Here is an 18536-nt window from a genome sequence, read left to right on the forward strand (position 1 = left end):
AGGGTTAGGTTCTCCCACCTTCAGAATCTCTAAATTGCTATTTTTTATTTTTCAGTTTGGCTTCAATGAACCATTTTTGGTGCAAATTTTCTGGCAGTGGCCATCTTGGATTTTTAGCCATTTTTTTTCCTAAGTTCTATTTTCTGCCTCAAAACCACTTGTTTTGCCTAGGGATAATCTGTAATGGATACCCCAGGTCAGACGAACCCCAATTCTTTCGTTTTTTGTGCAGATGTACAACTAAGGAGTGGTCGCGTTCCATGGGGATCAGGAGGAAGGGGCGGGAGCTTCGGACATAGCCCCTAATCAGTCTTCCAGATCGTTAGAACCCCAAAAAGCCTGGAAAGCACGGTCTGTGGGAAAGAGATCCCGCTCGGAGACTGCGCGTAACAAGGGGGTGAAATGAAAGCATGTAGTGGTGGAGGAGAGCCTGATTCCGCAGTCTGGGATCTTACAGGGGTTCTCGGGACCTCTGATGCAAGTCTTTTCTGATCTTGTCAGTTTTTTATAGAAAGCCTGTTTAATAGGTCCAGGAAGTGCTGTGTTGTCTACGGATGCTATGGCTCCGCCTCAGGGGGATCCTTCTCCCAAGTAGGCATCTCCGCCTCGTATTACTCCAGCTCCAAGTGTTAGTGACCATTCGGAGCAGAACTGGATGACTGGAAGTCTCTTTCAATGCCCTTATTAACACATTACTCTTCTACATCTGTGGATGATTTGGTATCTCTTTCAGGATCTGGAAGTCAGGAGGCAGAAGTGGCTGTGGATCACAGTGATGATCCCCCAGTGCATTGTGTTTTCAAATCAGCTTCCATTTCACATTATTTCTGAAACTGCATTGAAATTCGATGCCCAGCAGTCCAACACTTCCATTGTTTTTCCTATAACGGCCGTGAGGCTTACTGGCCTGTAGTTTTCTGCTTCATCTACTCTTCTCCAATGCCATGGAACATCTCCTGTCTCCAAGGATTTATTGAACAATTCTTTAAGAGGACCCACCAGAGCCTCTTTGAGCTCTCTCAATATCCTGGTCATTCTGGTCCCGTGGCTTTGTCCACCTTCAGTTTTTCAAGTTGTCCATAAACACTTTCTTCCGTGAATGGCATGATATCCACTCCATTTTCATTTATAACTTTGCCCGCCAGACTTTTCTTCCATGAACATAGAACAGAAGTATTTGTTTAGCACGTCCATTTTTTCCTCATCATTTTCTATATAGCAGTTCTCAACATCTTTTAGACTCACAATTCCATTTCTAGTCTTCCTCCGTTCTCCAATATACCTGAAAAAAGTCTTGTCTCCTTTTTTGACCTCTCTAGCCATTTTTTTCTTCCACCTTCACTTTAGCCAATCGTATTTCTTTCACTTCTTTAAGTTTTATCTAGTATTCTTTTTTGTGTTCCTGTTGAGTTTTTTTGTATTCCTTGCCTTTATTTTTTCAGCTACCTGTTCAGAGAACAATAATGGTTTCCTTTTCCTCTTGTTTTTATTAACTTTCCTTATATAGAGTTCAGTTGCCATTTTTATAGTTCTTTTCAGGTTGGACCACAGTCTTTCCACTTCATTTATATCCTCCCATCCCATCAGTTCATTTTTTCAGGAACATCTCATTTTACTGAAATCTGTACTCATAAAATCCATGACTTTGAGTTTTGTGTGCCCACTGTCCGCTTCAGCTCTTACATCGAACCATACAGTATGACGATCACTGCTACCAAGGTGGGCATCCACCCATTAGACATACTTTCTCCATTCATGAGCACCAGATCCAGCATTGTACTATCACCATTTGTCTGATCAGAGCGCTTTGAAGGGCATCCACAATCTCTTTCCGATTCTCTGCAGTTGGGACATTCAAATCCACATCAGGAAGGTTGAAATCTCCTAGTACCATCATTTCCTCTCCCTGTCTGATTTTCTTTAAGTGTTTTCTTCTTAGTTTCTGCTTTTCATTTCCTTCACATGAATTCCTCATATCATCTGACTCAGTGAAATACTTGGATGTCAGTTGAGTATGAGCTCTATTCTATATTGTTAAAGCTATAGCCTTGGTTGCATGTTGGCTATAGTCATCTTTCACAACTGTCAGCTATACATCTTATGAGCATCATTGTGCGACTGGCTATTTGAAATACTGAACATTCAAGACTGCATGATACCCTTAAAGGATGAAGCTCTTGGGACTATTTTTTCTCTGTCTTCATTTGCTGGTGGAGAGACATAATCATTTGTTCTGGACTGGTTTGTTAGGATTAAAGGAAAGCAAAGTATCGGGTAAGACCTAATTTTTCCTTCTGTTTGCATAGTAGATGTTGTGATACCTATCATGTTCACTGACTTACCTTTATTACCTTTATAATATTGACATTTTTAATTCCTGGTTTCTGATGTATTCACCTGTGAATGCACCCCCGAGAGAGGTGGTGGAGAGGAAAACGATGACTGTTCAAAGAAGCGTGTGATGAACACAGAGGATCTAGAATCAGAAAATAATATTAAATATTGAACTAAGGCCAGTACTTGGAAGACTTGCATGGTCTGTGCTGTATATGGCCGTTTGGGGAAGGATTGGCTGGAGAGGGCCTCAATGGCTGGGAGGGTGTAGATGGGCTGGAGTAGGTTTTGACAGAGATTTCGGCAGTTGGAACCCAAGCACAGTACTGGGTAGAGCTTTGGATTCTTGCCCAGAAATAGCTAAGAAGAAAAAATTTAAATTGAATCAGGTTGGGCAGACTGGATGGACCATTTGGGTCTTTATCTGCCATCATCTACTATTTTACTATATGTAGTCATATCTGAGCTTGCTTATAATCATTTGGAGTAAACAGGACTTAGGTTTGCCAGCAGTGGAAGGAATCAATCCATTGTAGGCATCTAAAATACAATTGAGACTCCTTGCTGGCAATAGTAAATTTTCTTTCTTTCTTATACAACCAATATTGGAAATTGTTTTGTACATCTTTGTTATATTCTTAGGATGAATTGGCAAGAATGGATTTTGAAAAAAAGAATTCTGTTCAGAAGGATCATGTGTGTTCTGTGACGAGGAAAGCACAGAAAAAGGGCATAAAGATTAACGAGGAGAGAAAAGATCACCAGCCTCCAAGGAAAACAGGGCAAGTTGCAAGGAAACCCTTCACTCGAGACACTTCCAGGGAGACAACTGCAAGATGGCTCAGTGTGAGAAGAGATAACCAATTTCAGCCTGGGCAGAAGAAAGTGGGGAGATCAAAGGTGAGAAATATGCCTCCATAATCTGACAAAGCCAGGCTGCAGAGCCATCATTTGATACTGTTGTTGCTCCTAGTGATGGGCTCATTTTCTACAAAACAAGCATCATATAGATTTTGAAGATGGTTCCATGGTAACCTTTATGATTCTTGTGCCTGGAAGTTAGCTGAAGCCTTACTTAGGACCACAAAAAAACATTGTAGCAATTGCTTGGAAATATATTGAAGTCTTGTTTTAATTACCTGTGAGAGACCATCATTATGTGCCTGTGTAAGTGTTTATTATACATTTAGGTGCACCAGCTTATGCCATGTCAGTAACAGGTATAAATGTGCAAGCTTAAATGCGGCACTTCAACTTGTAACTTACACTATTCTGTTGGACAGTCCAATGCCCTTCCCCTGTGCATGCCCCCTTGCATTTATATGCTAAGGAAGTTGTGCGATAAAGTAAAATACCACTTAGCATCTAACTGAAACAGTCATGTTTATGTTTTTTTTTAATTTATAGACTGCTCTTTAGTACAGCATCATAGTTTGGAAGTACTAATATTCTTTCTTATACAACTCCACTCTGTTCCTGAACACTCGGATAGTCAATCCCATCTTGCGAGATCTCTTGTAGGAAGCCTCATTAGCATAGCTTTTTACTCCTCCTTTCTTACCTTTAGACTGCCCTCCAACTTCCAGTTGTTTTCCTACAAGTGAGGCAGTAGGAGCTAACCTTTTCTGCTCATGATTTTTTTTTTTTTCTTTAATCTAAGTATTTTTCCATTGCTTCGTGTACTTCCATGCTGCTGAGGATCCCCATGGCGACAGTCCTGGCTGTGGGACAAAGTCCTTAAGGAAAAAGTCTGCAACTTTAAGGACAAAGGGCTAGATTCACTAACCTTAATGCTCCATGGGCGATACGATCCGCTCCGCTCCGTGGCCGGCCCACTAATCACAACGCATCCTCATGCAAATGGGGGCAATTGGAGGCACGCCCAACACAGATCACTGAAGAGCGATCCTGATGCATACGCAGACCATCTTCTTTGCCTACAGATGGTCTGCATATGCGTTCGCACACGGATCGTCAAAAAACTCCTCTCTCCTATTGAAAGTGTTTTGGTAGTGAAGCAGAAGCGCCGACAGAAGAGGCTTTATTATGGCAGTGTAGCGTCTTTTTTACTCACGAACCTGTGGTTTTAACCCGTGGATTTAAAGCGGGTTAAAACCACGGGCTTGCGCTGCAGGGAAGGGCGGCAGAGCAGGTGAGTCGAGCCGGCAGAGCAGGTTACTGCAGGGCATCTCCACCACTGCTGAGCAAGGAGGGGGAAGAGCTGGATTCCAAAGAAGCATCCGACAAGGGAGACAGGCTCTGGGGAGAGGCAGAGAGGCAGGATTTTAGAGCGGCAGAGAGCAGGAAAAGATATGAGCGACTGGTCCTCAGCAGTCACTTCTTCTTGATCGGTCAGCCTAATAGGTATTCCTGAATTTTGTTTAGTGAATTGAGGCCATAGAAACATAGAATATGACGGCAGAAAAGGGCTGCAGCCCATCAAGTCTGCCCACGCTAATGACCCACCCCTAGACTTCACCCGGCTAGAGATCCCACATACATATCCCATTTCTTTTTAAAATCGAGCAAGCTGCTGGCATTAATCACCTGCAATGGAAGTTCATTCCAATGATCGACTACCCTTTCGGTGAAGAAATACTTCCTGGTGTTGCCATGAAATTGCCCGCCTTTGATTTTCAGCGGATGACGTCTTGTGGTTGAAGGTCCTTTAAGAAAGAAGATATCGTCTTCCACCTCGATGCGGCCCGTGATATATTTAAAAGTCTCAATCATGTCTCCCCTCTCTCTACGTTCCTCGAGCGAGTATAGCTGCAGTTTATTTAGTCTTTCCTCATATGGGAGGTTCTTGAGTCCCGAGACCATCCTGGTGGTCATTCGCTGAACCGACTCGATTCTCCGCACATCTTTTTGATAATGTGGTCTCCAGAATTGAACACAATATTCAAGATGAGGTCTCACCATGGATCTGTACAGGGGCATTATGACTTCGGGCCTCCGGCTGATGAAACCTCTACGGATGCATCCCACCATTTGTCTAGCCTTGGATGCAGCTTTCTCCACCTGCTTAAGACTGAACAGCACGGATAGCGGTTCCACCAGGACATCACACAACTCCCTAAGAATCCTGGGGTGTAGATTGTCCGGTCCCATGGCTTTGTTCACCTTGAGTTTTGATAATTCGCCATGGACGTTGCTGGGTGTAAACTTGAAATTTTGAAACGGGACTTCCGAGGTTTGCCTTGCCTGCAGTTGTGGACCGGTCCCCGGTGCCTCACAGGTAAAGACTGAGCAAAAGTATTCATTTAGTATTTTGGCTTTATCAGAATCCATTTCTGCATAGGTCCCGTCTGTTTTCCTGAGACGTACTATCCCATCTGTGTTTCGTTTCCTGTCGCTAATGTATGTGAAGAAGGATTTATCCCCTTTTTTAATGTTTTTCGCTAGATGTTCTTCTGTTTGAATCTTGGCCTCTCTGACTGCCGCTTTGACTGCCTTAGACCTGGTCAGATAGTCTTCTTTTGCCACCCTGTTTCCTGTATGCTTGTAGGAAATAAAAGCTTTTTTCTTTTCCTTAACAAGATCCGAGATCTCTGCAGAGAACCACTGGGGCTTGTTCTTCCTCCGTCGTTTGCTTACTGTTTTTGCATAGCGGTTTGTTTCCTCATGTAAGGTGCATTTCAGGATTGACCACATAGCCTCTACATTATTGGTTTCAGCTTGGTTTTGTAGCGCCTGATGGATGAAGTCTCCCATGCGTTTAAAGTCAGTGCCCCGAAAGTCGAGGACCTTTGTTGCTGTGTTTGATCTAGTGAAGCCTATCTTGATGTTGAACCATACCATGTTGTGGTCGCTGGAGGCCAGCGTATCGCCTACCGAAACTTCTGAAACGCTTTCTCCGTTGGTGAGTATCAGGCCCAGTGTTGCCTGATCTCTAGTGGGCTCCAGCACCATTTGTTTGAGTCGTGCCCCTTTTATGGAGGTTAAAAGCCTTCTGCTGCCGCTGGTAGTAGCGGAAAGTGTCTTCCAATCAGCATCGGGCATATTGAAGTCCCCTAGCAGTATCGTGTCCCCGCGCAAAATGATGTTCTCAATGTCTTTGATTAGTTCCATATCCCTGTCTTCCTGCTGTTTTGGGGGCCTGTATACCACACCCAGATACAAGCATTTTTCGTTTCCTCTGGCCAGGTTCACCCAGAGTGATTCCCCGGTGTAGTTGACATCTGTGATTCTGGTGACTTTGCTGTTATCTCTAGTGTATAGTGCTACCCCACCCCCTATTCTTCCCTCTCTGTCCCGACGAATTAAGTTGTATCTTGGTATAGCCATGTCCCACCCATGTGAGTCTGTGAACCAAGTCTCAGATATCGCTATCATATCGAGGTCGGCGTTCGTTATCTCTGTCTCTAATTCTAGAATTTTATTGCCTAAGCTGTGCATGCCGTTTCCCCTCATTTGCATGATTGATACAGGATCGCAAACACTATTGGTGGGTTTAGTGAATCTAGCCCAAAGCCTGCTTCCAAGAGGTTGGCTTCTTGGGATTGCACCCACCTGGACAGCCTGCAATCTCAGTTTGGTCGCTAGCAGTTTGAGTGCAGGCTGCGTGGCTCTGTGGTGGTGTATCCAGGATTGTGCGCTGGTTCTGGGAGGGACAGAAGTCTCCAACTGGTACTTTGGGTCTGAGAGGCAGTCCAATTTCTAGGCTTTGTGAGGCAGAGGATCTCCCAGTAAGCTGATACAGCTTCCATCTTACAGCTTCCAGCACACAGCGTGGCACAGTGAGTAACAGGCAGACAGCCTGTGAGATTGATTTTGGTGGGTCAGCAGATTTAAGTTTTGGGTTGTTTGGAGGTTAGTCCTAGGTCTCATCACCCCAAAAATCCTAAAATCACTGTTTTTTATTTTTTGATTTGAGTTTCCCGGGTCATTTTAACGCTGAAGTCACTCGGTGGCCAACTTGGATTTCTTGATTTGATGGGATGGACTCTTCAGGGCAGGATACTTCAGATTCATTCCCTGTTTGCAGAAGATGGCTATTGGATGAACATCTGTGTTCCATATGGCGTGTGAGGGGTGGGGAGGTAACATTTGCTTTAGCTCCCTCTGCCCCTTTGGGGGGGTTCTAGTGCTCAGTCCATCCAAGGACTTGCCAAAAAAGCCCAAAATAGGGACGGGGCAGCGCAAGTGCATCCCCGGCAAAATGCATCTGTGATTTGGCACCAAAATTCTGGAAAAACTCAAAAGGTTCTAAAAAGGGCATAGAGGAGATCCCTGCCATTGAGGAGCAAGGATTTCCCCCAGAGTTTATTAACATGTTTCAAGCTTATCTAGCTAACAAGAGTTCGGTGAATCCGCCTACTATGGTAGCACTGTTAGCGCCGGGGGTCCCTTCCCCTTAGTGTGAGGGTCCCCAGCAATAGAGCCATGACTCACGATGACTCAGATGATCGGGATGATGATATCATGCCTTTTCACAGACACGCCCGCAGTGGATGATATGGCTGCAGTTGCAGATCTGCAGGACCCAGATCTGTGTGACTCTCTAGATCTTGGGGAAGATCCCTCTGTGGAGCGACTTTTCAAGCCTTCGGTGCTGATAGGGATCATTTCAGAATCCCTTCATGAGTTAAAATTAGAGACTCCTTAGTCCACAACAGCGCAGTGCTCCTTTATGAGTAGCATGAAGCCGCAGTTGTTTTGTTTTCCTGACCATCTGGACATCACGAAGATGCTCATGGATAGCTGGGAAGTGCCGGAAGGTCCTCTATGATTGGCCAAGGCTATGTCTAAGATCTGTCTGATGGCGGATACTTCTAAACAGCTTTTTGTTTCTCCAAAGGTGGGCTCTTTGGTGGCACAGGTTACTAAGTGCAATTCTCTTCCCAGCGAAGGCAGTGTGGTATGAAGGATGCCCAAGACTGCAGAACAGATTTTGTGCTCAAAAGGTTTTTTGATTCTGCGGTCCTGGGTTTTAGAGTGGTTGTAGTGGCATCCTTTGTCGCCAGAGCCTGTCACTCCAAGCTGCGTTATGATCCTGACACTATCATAGATAAGAATCTTCTGGTTTTGATCGCTGGAGTGGATTATGTGGCTGATGCCCTCTATGATCTATTCAGGGTGGACTCCCCAGCGGGGAAACCAGTAAAAGAGGCAAAGGTCAGAGCCACTGTCCATAGATTACTGGATATAGTGGCCAATAGAACCTGTTCCAGTATCTGACTTGGGCTTCGGCAGATCCTTGATATACGTCATCATACCTAAGAGGGGCTCCAAAGACTGGAGACCAATTCTAAATGATCAGCTCAGCCCTCAAAATTCCTCTGTTCTAAATGGAAACAGTGAGGTTGGTGATTGCCTCAGTCATACCGGGGAAAGTTTTGGCTCCTCTGGATTTGATGTAGGCCTACCTTCATATTCCCATTTTTCCAGAACACAGTACTTTCTCCTTTTCTCCTTCACAACCAACAGATTCAGGAGAACCTCACATCCGAACTTTGTTTCTCCACCGGTTAGAGGTTGTAAATTTAAAAGTCATCACCAACATCTTCTCTCACATCAAGTAGCATTATGGGGTAAAGACCTGGAATAACTGCTCGTGCCTACTATTTATAGGGAATTCAGGAAACGCCTAAAAAACACATCTGTTCCTGAAGTACTTAAGTAACTGATCTATACAATCTTAGCCCTCAACAAATGATCTTTAGAACAGTTATTCACTAACTCTGAACTTTGTTTATTCCACTCGATTTGTAATACCTTTGTAAACTGCATAGAATTTCACAGTCCTGCGGTATATAAACTGTTATTATTATTATTTATTATTATTACTTGAGGTTCTACATCTTGCAACATCACTTCTAGTTCCTGGCCTTGCACTTTGGGCTGGCTACACCACTTTGGACTTTTACCAAAGTGATAGTTGTTGTAGCAGCACACTTATGCAGACTTGGTATCTGAGTCCATCTGTATCTGGATGATTGGCTCATCAGAGCCCCATCGAAGTCAGAAGGACACCAAGCAGTTTATCTAGTTGTTCAGCTGCTGCTGAAATTAGGTTGGGTGTTACAATTTTCAGAAGAATCACCTCATTCCGACACAAGACCTGGAATACCTGGGAGTTCAGTTTGTTACAGGAGCAAACAGTGTGTTTATTCCCCAGTCATGTAAGGAGAAGCTTCTCCAAATAATTTGTGCCTTTCTGAACACTCGCACCTCATCAGCCTGGCAATACTTGCAGGTTCTGGGGTCAATGGTCGCAACCATAGATGTTGTCCACTGGGCGAGTAGCAACCACTTCAGGAAGTGCTTATTTAGCATGATATAGTTAATGTTGCTGGGGTTATGAATTTTGAATTTGAATTATTGCCTGACCCAATAGATTGTTTGTGCTGAGGAACTTAAAGTAAAAATGATATGGTTTTACAATTTCTACTTGGAGTTAAAGTATATTAATTTGATGGATTTAAAAGTGAATTTCTGATGTGATCTTTGAGCCAGCACAGCCATCTGTTCAGAAAGGTGTTAAATGCCCCATTCAATAGAGCACAAAAGAAGTGCACCAGAAGTGCTCTTCTACAGCAGGAGGCTTAAATGCTTTTTTGCTGGGCAGAAAACCATCTAGCGCTTTCAGCAACACACGCAGCAGGAGTAGGCAATGTGTAAATGGATTATCTCAGCTGTCGAACTCTGGATCGAGGAGAATTGTCACTGTCCTGGAGAGTCTTTGCAGGTATAGTGAAGAGATGGGGATGTCCGACATTCAACCTGATGGCATTGGTGTTCAACAAAAAGGTGGCTCAGTTCTTCAGTCTCTGTTGCGAACCAGGAAGCAAAGGATTGGATGCCATGGTTCAGCCATGGCAACAGGAGGATCTTCTTTTATGCCTTTTTTCTGTGACTCTTGATAGGGAGTCTCCTGCAAATGATCAGGGCACACTGGGGTCGAGTGATTTTCGTGTCGCCCAATTGGCCAATACATCTGTGGTATGCAGATCTGGTTTTTCTGCAGCTAGATTGGTGTCTCAAACTTCCCTGTCAGCCATGCCTCATCACGCAGGGCCCAATAGCCCTGCAAGATCCAGGCCACTTTGGTCTTATGGCCTGGCTTTTGAGCATGCAGCTTTAGTGATCAAAGGCTACTCGGCTGGGGTGATTGCTACTGTCTTGCGCAGCAAGAAGTTGACCGTTGCAGCGTATGCTAAGGCCTGGCAATGTTTTCAGACCTGGTATTCTTGGAAGAGCGAAGACCTGAGCTCGGCGTTGATCTCGGTGGTACTTGTTTTCCTTCAAGAAGGCCTGGAAAAGAACCTTGCGGTTTGCTCTCTAAAAATTCAGGTAGCCAGGCTTTCCTGCTTTCGCCCTAAGCCCCAAGGAGGCTCTCTTTTTGCTCATCTGGATGTAATCAGGTTCCAGAAAGACGTGCTACTGCTCCACCCTCCTCTGCGTCAGCAGTTTACAATTTGTAATCTTAATCTGGTTCTCAGGTCGCTGGTGAGTCCGTTCTATGAGCCGTTGAACCAAGAATCTTTGATGGATCTCACTGCCAAGACAGTATTTTTGGTGGCCATTACATCAAATCGGCAGAGTGTCCAAATTTCAGGCTTGTCCTGCAGAGATACTTTTCTTCGGATTATGTAATCCAGCATGATCCTGCACACTGTCCCCTCCTTTATACCAAAAATAGTTTCTAGTTTCCACATCAACCAGGAGGAACGCTTGCCAGTTTTTACGCTTTTGAGTTTGAGCAAACATGACATGATGTTGAAATTGCTGGATGTGTGCAAACTTTTGCTGAGGTATTTGTAAGTCATGAATGAATTTTGTTTGTCATATCACCTGTTTGTGCTGGTTGGCACAGTCCAGAAGAGCAGAACAGCTTCGGAAGCCACCATTTCAAGATGGATCTGTTTCAAGGCGCAAAGGCTAGGCAAAATAAAATTGCAGAGGCAAGCAGAAGTCACAGTGGTTTGAACCAATTCGAAGGCAAGGCATAGGCAAGTTAGAACAAAATTGGAAAATCCCGTCAAAATCACCAAATTCTTGACACTTTGTTGTGCCTGCCTGAAAACGTTTAATTCGAACTATAAAACGACCGACGACCAGCACACGATACAACTAATATGGTAAGTGTATTTGGGTAAAGCCTGGGCAAATGGATATCGCTCAGTATACAACACTTCTAAAGGGTGTTGGGGCGAGGGCAGGAATGGGTGATTCTGAGAGGCAGGAGACCAGGTATTATGCCGGGCCTGTGGCATATCGTCGCGGGGTGTGGGCGGTGGCCCCCTGAGGTACCCACAAACTATTGGCACAAAAACAACTAGCGCCCCCAATATACCCGCAGGCAAGATTCCCGCAGACAGGGAAAAAAGACAGGCAAATGATCAGCGGTGATGGCAAGCCCTCGGCAGACAACTTGCCTGCACGAGCTCTCTTCTAGCGATGGGGCGAGCTGCTGGAGAGATGGAGCCAAGTGGGGCTGATGATCTACCTCTGACCCCTCCGCGATCTACCTGTTGGACATACCTGCTTTACAAGAATGGCTGTCTGCTTTGTCACACACTGGAAGTTGGAGGGCAGTCTAGAGGTAAGAGAGGAGGAGCAAAAAGCTATGCTAATGAAGCTTCCAAGAAGAGATCTCGGGTAGTCAATCCCATTTCATGAGTATTTAGGAATAGAGTGAGGGTTTACAAGAAAGAAGATTACCAAGGTAGGAACCTAATCTTTCCATAACTTACATGTGCACTTGGTACGTAAATGTAAGTGGCAAAGAAAAGAATGAGGAGGATAATGTAATAAAACTGCCAACTTGTGACCCCCATTTGCTGTGCAAGTCATGCCATTTATGTTCTTAGTCTAAACCAGATGTGTCCAATCTCAGTCCTCAAAGGCTGCAATCCATTCAGATTATCAGGAGTTTCCCCAATGAATATGCATGAGATCTATTTGCATTCACTGCCTCCATTTTTTTCAAATATTTCATGAATTCGTTGGGGAAATCTTGACCTGGTGAGGGCTGAGGTTGGACACCCATGGTCTAGATCAGGGGTGCCCACACTTTTTGGGCTTGCGAGCTACTTTTAAAATGACCAAGTCAAAATGATCTACCAACAATAAAATTAAAAAAAACACAAAGCACACTGTATGCAGAGAAAAAGTTAATTATCATTTATATTCCGTGGGTTTTCAAAGAGGTCAAGGCATATGACTTTATGCAATGTCACCTCAGGAACAACTATACAAAAATAGACAAATATACCCCCTCCCTTTTTACTAAGCTTCGATAGCGGTTTTTAAAGCAGGGAGCTGCGCTGAATGCCCTATGCTAAAAAACTTAATTGCGGTTTAGTAAAAGGGGGCCATAGTGCAAAATATAGACAGTAGATATAAATTCTCAAAGCGGACACATTTTGATCACTAAATTGAAAATAAAATAATTTTTCCTACCTTTGTTGTCTGGTGATTTCATGAGTCTCTGGTTGCACTTTCTTCTTCCGACTGTGCATCCAATATTTCTTCTCTTCTTTCAGCCTGCTGTATGCTTCCAGACCTCATTCCCTCCGTCAACTTTTTCTTCCTCTCTCCATGCCCCCCTCCCCTTTATTTCTGTCTTTCCTTTCTATCTCCCTGCCCCCCTTTCTTTCTGTCTTCCTATCCCCCTTTCTTTCTTTCTGTCTTTCTCTCTCCATGCCCCCTTTCTTTCTGTCTTCTTGTCCCCCCTTTCTTTCTTTTTCCCTTCTTTCTTTCTGTCTCCCTGCTCCCCCTTCTTTCTGTCTCCCTGCCTGCTCCCAAGCCACTTCCACCGCCATCGGGGAACAGGCCTCCAAACCACCACTGCCCCAAGCTCTCCCTGCTTCCCCACACAGAAGCATCGGGCCAATCAGATTTCCTCTCCCCAAAGTCATTTCTGAAGTCAGAGAGGAAGTTCCGGGCCAGCCAGGCAGCCAGGCTGGCCCGGAACTTGCTCTCCGAGGTCAGAATTGACGTCAGGTGGGGGAAGTTGGTCGGTTCGGTGCTTCTGAGTCGGAAAGCAAGTAGAATGCGAAGGCAACGCGATCTACCAGTCAATCGAGATTGATCTTTTGGGCACCCCTGGTCTAGACTATACCAAACTTGCAACCCTACTAATTTTGAAGCCAGATAATAATAGACAATATTAGGCAACTCTAAGCCTCCACAGTCTGTTTAGGAAACTTCAAGGTAGATAAGTCTTTTGGTAAGAAAGTAAATAAAAGTAGGAGCTAAAAAGGTCACTTTCATTCTCAAATGTAGTAGCTGAAAAGATGAGGATCATGAGATTAGCCTTCATAAACTAAAAGAGATCACAGAAAGAGACAGGCAACAATTTCTAGAAAAACTAAGAGAAGCTGGTGAAGTTGTGAATGCAAATTGGAAAATAAAATAACCAATTTGGTAAAATTGGGGAACAAAACATTTTTTTCAATAGGTTAGTGAGGGAGGAAATACAAAAGTGGCAGATGGGCCATATTACCTTATCTGCTGTTTTATTTCTGTTCTGCATTGTTTTTCTGTTTCTACATGCAGGTCCCTCATCCAACACCTGAAAGAGCTCTAACAAGTGAAGAATTTCTATCACAGGTGTATGGCAAAGCTATTTATCAGGGTCACCGCAGAACTCTTAAAAAAGGACCATATCTTCGAGTTAATTCTCCTTCCCCTAAATCCAAACTTCAGAGGCCTAAAGTGATAGAGCATGTGAAAGGTAAGATAAAGTATTACATTACATTACATTAGAGATTTCTATTCCGCCATTACCTTGCGGTTCAAGGCAGATTACAAAAGAGATGAAAAACGTTGGGTTACAATGGAAGAACATTTGTCCTTTCTAGAGAGGTAAAGAGTAGGTTTTGTAGTTTCTGTGTGGCGGGAAGAGATGGGGAGGGAGGACGGTAAGTTTGAAGTTATGGCTGTTTCAGGAATTTCTTGAAGAGTATAATTTTTATTTCTTTTCTGAACGTCTTGTAGTCTGGTGTCGTTATCAGTAGATTGGAGATTTGGTTATCTAGTTTAGCTGCTTGAGTGGCCAGCAGGCCGTCGTATAGTTTTTTCTGTTTTACTTTTTTGATCGAGGGGTGTGTGAATGGGGTGTGTGTTTTTCTATATCTGATTGAGATGGTTTGGATGAGGCGGTTGGGCTGTCTCCGTTTAAGGTTTTAAATAACATACAGTAGAATTTAAATAGTATTCTTTGTTGGATTGGTAGCCAATGTGAGTTGATGTATGCTTCTGTAATATGGTTGTGTTTTCTCAGTGAGTAGATGAGTCTCAGAGCTGTATTATGGATTGTTTGTAGTTGTTTAGTCATTGTAGCAGGGCAGGGGAGGTAGAGGATGTTGCAGTAATCTAATAGACTTAGGATTAGAGATTGTACTATAAGCTTGAATTGTGTTTTTTCGAAGAATTTTCTCACTTGTCTTAGGTTTCTCATAACTGAGAAGGATTTCTGTATTGTTTTATTTATTTGCGGTTGCATGGTGCAGCATCGATCTATAGTCATTCCTAGTAGTTTTATGGTAGTTTGAATGGGATAGTTGATTGTGTTAATTTCTATATTGGTTATGGTTGGGACTTTGTCGTTTTCGAGGAGGATGAATTTAGTTTTGTCTGTGTTGAGTTTCAGTTTGTGATCTTTCATCCAGGTTGCTACTGTTTCTAGTGTTCGGTGTAGTGTGTTTGTCATGGCGGTCTTTGGTTGATCAAAAGGTATGAGAATGGTAATGTCATCTGCATAACTGTAGGTGGTGATGCCTAGATCATCCAGGTATGTTCCAAAAGATGCAGTGTATAGGTTAAAGAGAGTAGGGGATAGTGGGGATCCTTGTGGTACGCCGCAGGGGCTAGACCAAGGTTCAGATTTTACTTTATCTGATTTTACTCTGTATGTTCTGGATTTTAGGAAGCCTTCAAACCAAGAGTATACTTTATCTGAGATGCCTATTGCATCCAAAATTTGCAGTAGGATGTTATGATCTACCAGGTCAAATGCTGTGGTAAGGTCTAGTTGTATGAGAAGCATTTTTTTTCCTGTGCTGAGATGTTGTCTGGCTGTGTCAATGAGAGAGCCTAGTAATGTCTCTGTGCTGAAGTTTGATCTGAAGCCAGATTGCGTGGGGTGAAGTATATCATGGTCATCTAGATAGTTTGTGAGGTGTTTGGCTACTAGTCCTTCTGTTAGTTTGACATATAGAGGTATTGAGGCAATGGGTCTGTAGTTGGATGGTTGGTCTGTTGGTCCTTTTGGATCTTTTTTGGATTGGGGTGATGATGATTTCGTTGAGATCAGTTGGGAAAAGGCCGTCAGTGAGCATGGTTTGTATCCATTGCAGAAGAAGAGTACAAAATTTTTTGCTGGAGGTTGTAAGGAGATATGATGGGCAGTGGTTAAGGTCACAGGATGCATGGCTGTACTTTTTGTAGAGTTTATTGTATTCAGACCATTGTATGTTGGGGAATTGATTCCATGTTTTGTCAGCTGCAGTTGATTCTTTGTGTGAGGAATTGTGAGTTCGTTTCGGTGGGATGAGGTATAATTGAGGGTGGCTGTGGCATTTGTAATTTTGTTCTTGAAATGTTCTGCTAAGAGGGTGGCTGAAGGGAGTGGGGTATTGTTAGTGGTTATGTAGGGTTTGGTGTCTGTTAGGTCTTTTTAATATTTGGAATAGTTTTTTGGTATCTTGGGCAGTGTTCCCGCTAAGCTGCGTTGGCCTGCGCTCACGCACAAAATATTACATCGCAGCGCAAAGTTTCTCTTCACAGCGCACACACGCGTCGGTAAGGTAAGGGGACGCATTGGGGGGATTGCACTTCCCCACAATTGCCATGCTTCGGTTCCTCTTCTTCCTTCCTTCCTCCCCCCCCCCCCCGCGGGACCCTGCGGCACCATCAACTCTTACTCCCTCTAATGTCGGCCCTGCAGCTCCAGACTTCCTCGCACCTTCTCCCCTCCCCCTTTGGATCGCTATTATTTTAAATGTTATAGCCGCGGAGCTGTATCCATCAGTGGAGATGTCTAACCTCGGCCTGCCCCGGAACTCTTACTGCAACAGTGACTTCCTGTTCCTGCCTAGACGGGCGGCTGCTGCAGTAAGAGTTCCGGGGCAGGCCGAGGTTAGACATCTCCACTGATGGATACAGCTCCGCGGCTATAACATTTAAAATAATAGCGATCCAAAGGGGGAGGGGAGAAGGTGCGAGGAAGTCTGGAGCTGCAGGGCCGACATTAGAGGGAGTAAGAGTTGATGGTGCCGCAGGGTCCCGCGGGGGGGGGGGGGGGGAGGAAGGAAGGAAGAAGAGGAACCGAAGCATGGCAATTGTGGGGAAGTGCAGAGCTGCAGGGAAGAGTGTTGCGGTACCCAGCTGGAGGGAGAAGGAAGATGAGGGAGGGAATTAAAGGAGATGCCAGGGCTTGGAGCGTAGGAGGAAGGTATGCCAGTCTAAGGGAAAAGGAAGGGGGAGATGTGAGAGCATGGAGGGGGAGCGAAAGATGGAAGAAAAGGAAAGGAGAGAGATGCCAGAGAATCAGGGAAGGGGAGATACCAGACTATGAGGAGAGGTGTGGGAGAGGGAAGGCGAGGAGAGAGATGCCAGACCAATGGGGTGAAAGGAGAGATGGAAGGGGGAGGCATACAGTTTCTGGAAGGGGCATAGAAGGAGAGAAGATGCCATATAGGGGAAGAGAGACGGCAGACAGTGGATGGAAGGAAGAGAGTTACAAGAAGATGAGGAAAGGAGAAACCACAGAAGACAAAGGTAGAAAAAAATTTCTATTTATTTATTGCTTTAGGAGACATGTGTCACTGTTTCTGTGAAGCATTGTATGCAGAGTCCAGCTTCTTGCTGGTTCAATTTAACCTTTGTCTATGTATTTTTATTTTATCCCCCCTTTTACAAAACTGTGAAGCGTTTTTAGCACCAGCCTTGGTGGTAGCAGCTCTGATGCTCAGAATTTTATGAGCATCAGAGCTGTTACCTCCGTAGCTAAAATCCACACTACAGTTTTGTAAAAGAGGGAGGGGTTAGTTTGTGATTACATATTCCTTACTAGGCGAAGGTGTTTTCTGTGTTCTGTGTGTTCGAAAGACATGGTTTTCTGTTAGGATTGACGGTGTAGGATTGATCTGTGCTGGTCTGGCTTGTTTAGTTTTACAATGGGTGTATTGATGTACTGCTCACTGCAATATGTAAGATGCTGCCTTTTCCTAGGTACTCATGTGTGACGTGTGGTTTGTTACTAAAAATCATGTTTTTCTTACAGATGGGGGGGGGGGGTGCCAAAAAATGATGGGCCCCGGATGTTACATATGCTAGGTACGCCACTGTATGTAAAGATACCAGAAAGCTGGCGTAGCAAAAACTTCTAAGTTTTGAGTATTTAACCCTCCCACAATCTCACGGGCACTCGTTTCAAGTTTATTGAGATTTTGATTTAAACGCAATATCAAATATTTTCAATGCGTATAACAAAAATAAATTTGGGGAAATAAATAAAACCATTTGAACCAGTGTTCCCGCTAAGCTGCGCTGGCGTGCGCTGGCGCACAAAATATTACATCGCAGCGCACACGTTTCTCGTCACAGCGCACGATCGGAAGAGGCGTACGGCAGATGGCAGGGCGGCGAGAGGAGAATCGGGCGAGTTGGCTCATAACTTGCTGGCGCCCGATATTTTTGGCTCACGGTGAAAAAAGTTTGCTCACAACACCCGCCCGCTTAGAGGGAACACTGATCTTGGGTTTCTGTGCCTATTAGATTAGTGTAATGTGTTTTTCTCTTGTCCTTTAGTAGTATTTTGTATTGTTTGTTAGTTTTTTTCCAGGCGGTTTTCGTGTGATCTAGATTAGTTTTTCTCCATTTTCTTTCTAGTTGTCTGCATTGTCTTTTAAGTAGGAGTAGTTCATTGTCAAACCATTGATCTGATCTTCTGCTGATTCTAGTTTTGGTTTATAGTGGGGCTAGTTCATCAAGGATGTTGGTAGTCAGATTGTTCCACTGTGAGATGAAGTCCTTGGGGTCACAGTCCTGGATTGTTTCATCTATTTTTGTCCAGAATTTGGAGAGGTTGATGTGTTTGCGTGAGGTGTAAGTTATTTTTTTGGGTTTAGGTATGGTATCGTTCTTGGTCCAGTTGATGTTGAAGGTATATGTGTAGTGGTCTGACCAGAGGGATGAGGTCCAGGTTCCATTAGGTGTTCGAATTTCTGGGGAGGATGGTTGATGGGTCA

General features: G+C 44.2%; 1 protein-coding gene across 5 annotated transcripts in view; it reads left to right on the forward strand.

Annotated features, from left to right (window-relative positions):
* KIAA0586 (KIAA0586 ortholog) overlaps positions 1 to 18536 on the forward strand; it is a 397462-nt gene that overhangs the window by 129645 nt on the left and 249281 nt on the right. For all 5 annotated transcript variants that reach the window (XM_033951201.1, XM_033951204.1, XM_033951205.1 and 2 more), the window contains 2 exons: positions 2977 to 3234; positions 13840 to 14017. In XM_033951201.1, the coding sequence (XP_033807092.1) occupies positions 2977 to 3234; positions 13840 to 14017 (436 nt within the window). The remainder of the gene's footprint in view (positions 1 to 2976; positions 3235 to 13839; positions 14018 to 18536) is intronic.

The sequence above is a fragment of the Geotrypetes seraphini genome, chromosome 7 (genome assembly GCF_902459505.1).
Source record: "Geotrypetes seraphini chromosome 7, aGeoSer1.1, whole genome shotgun sequence".
Classification (NCBI taxonomy): Eukaryota; Metazoa; Chordata; class Amphibia; order Gymnophiona; family Dermophiidae; genus Geotrypetes; species Geotrypetes seraphini.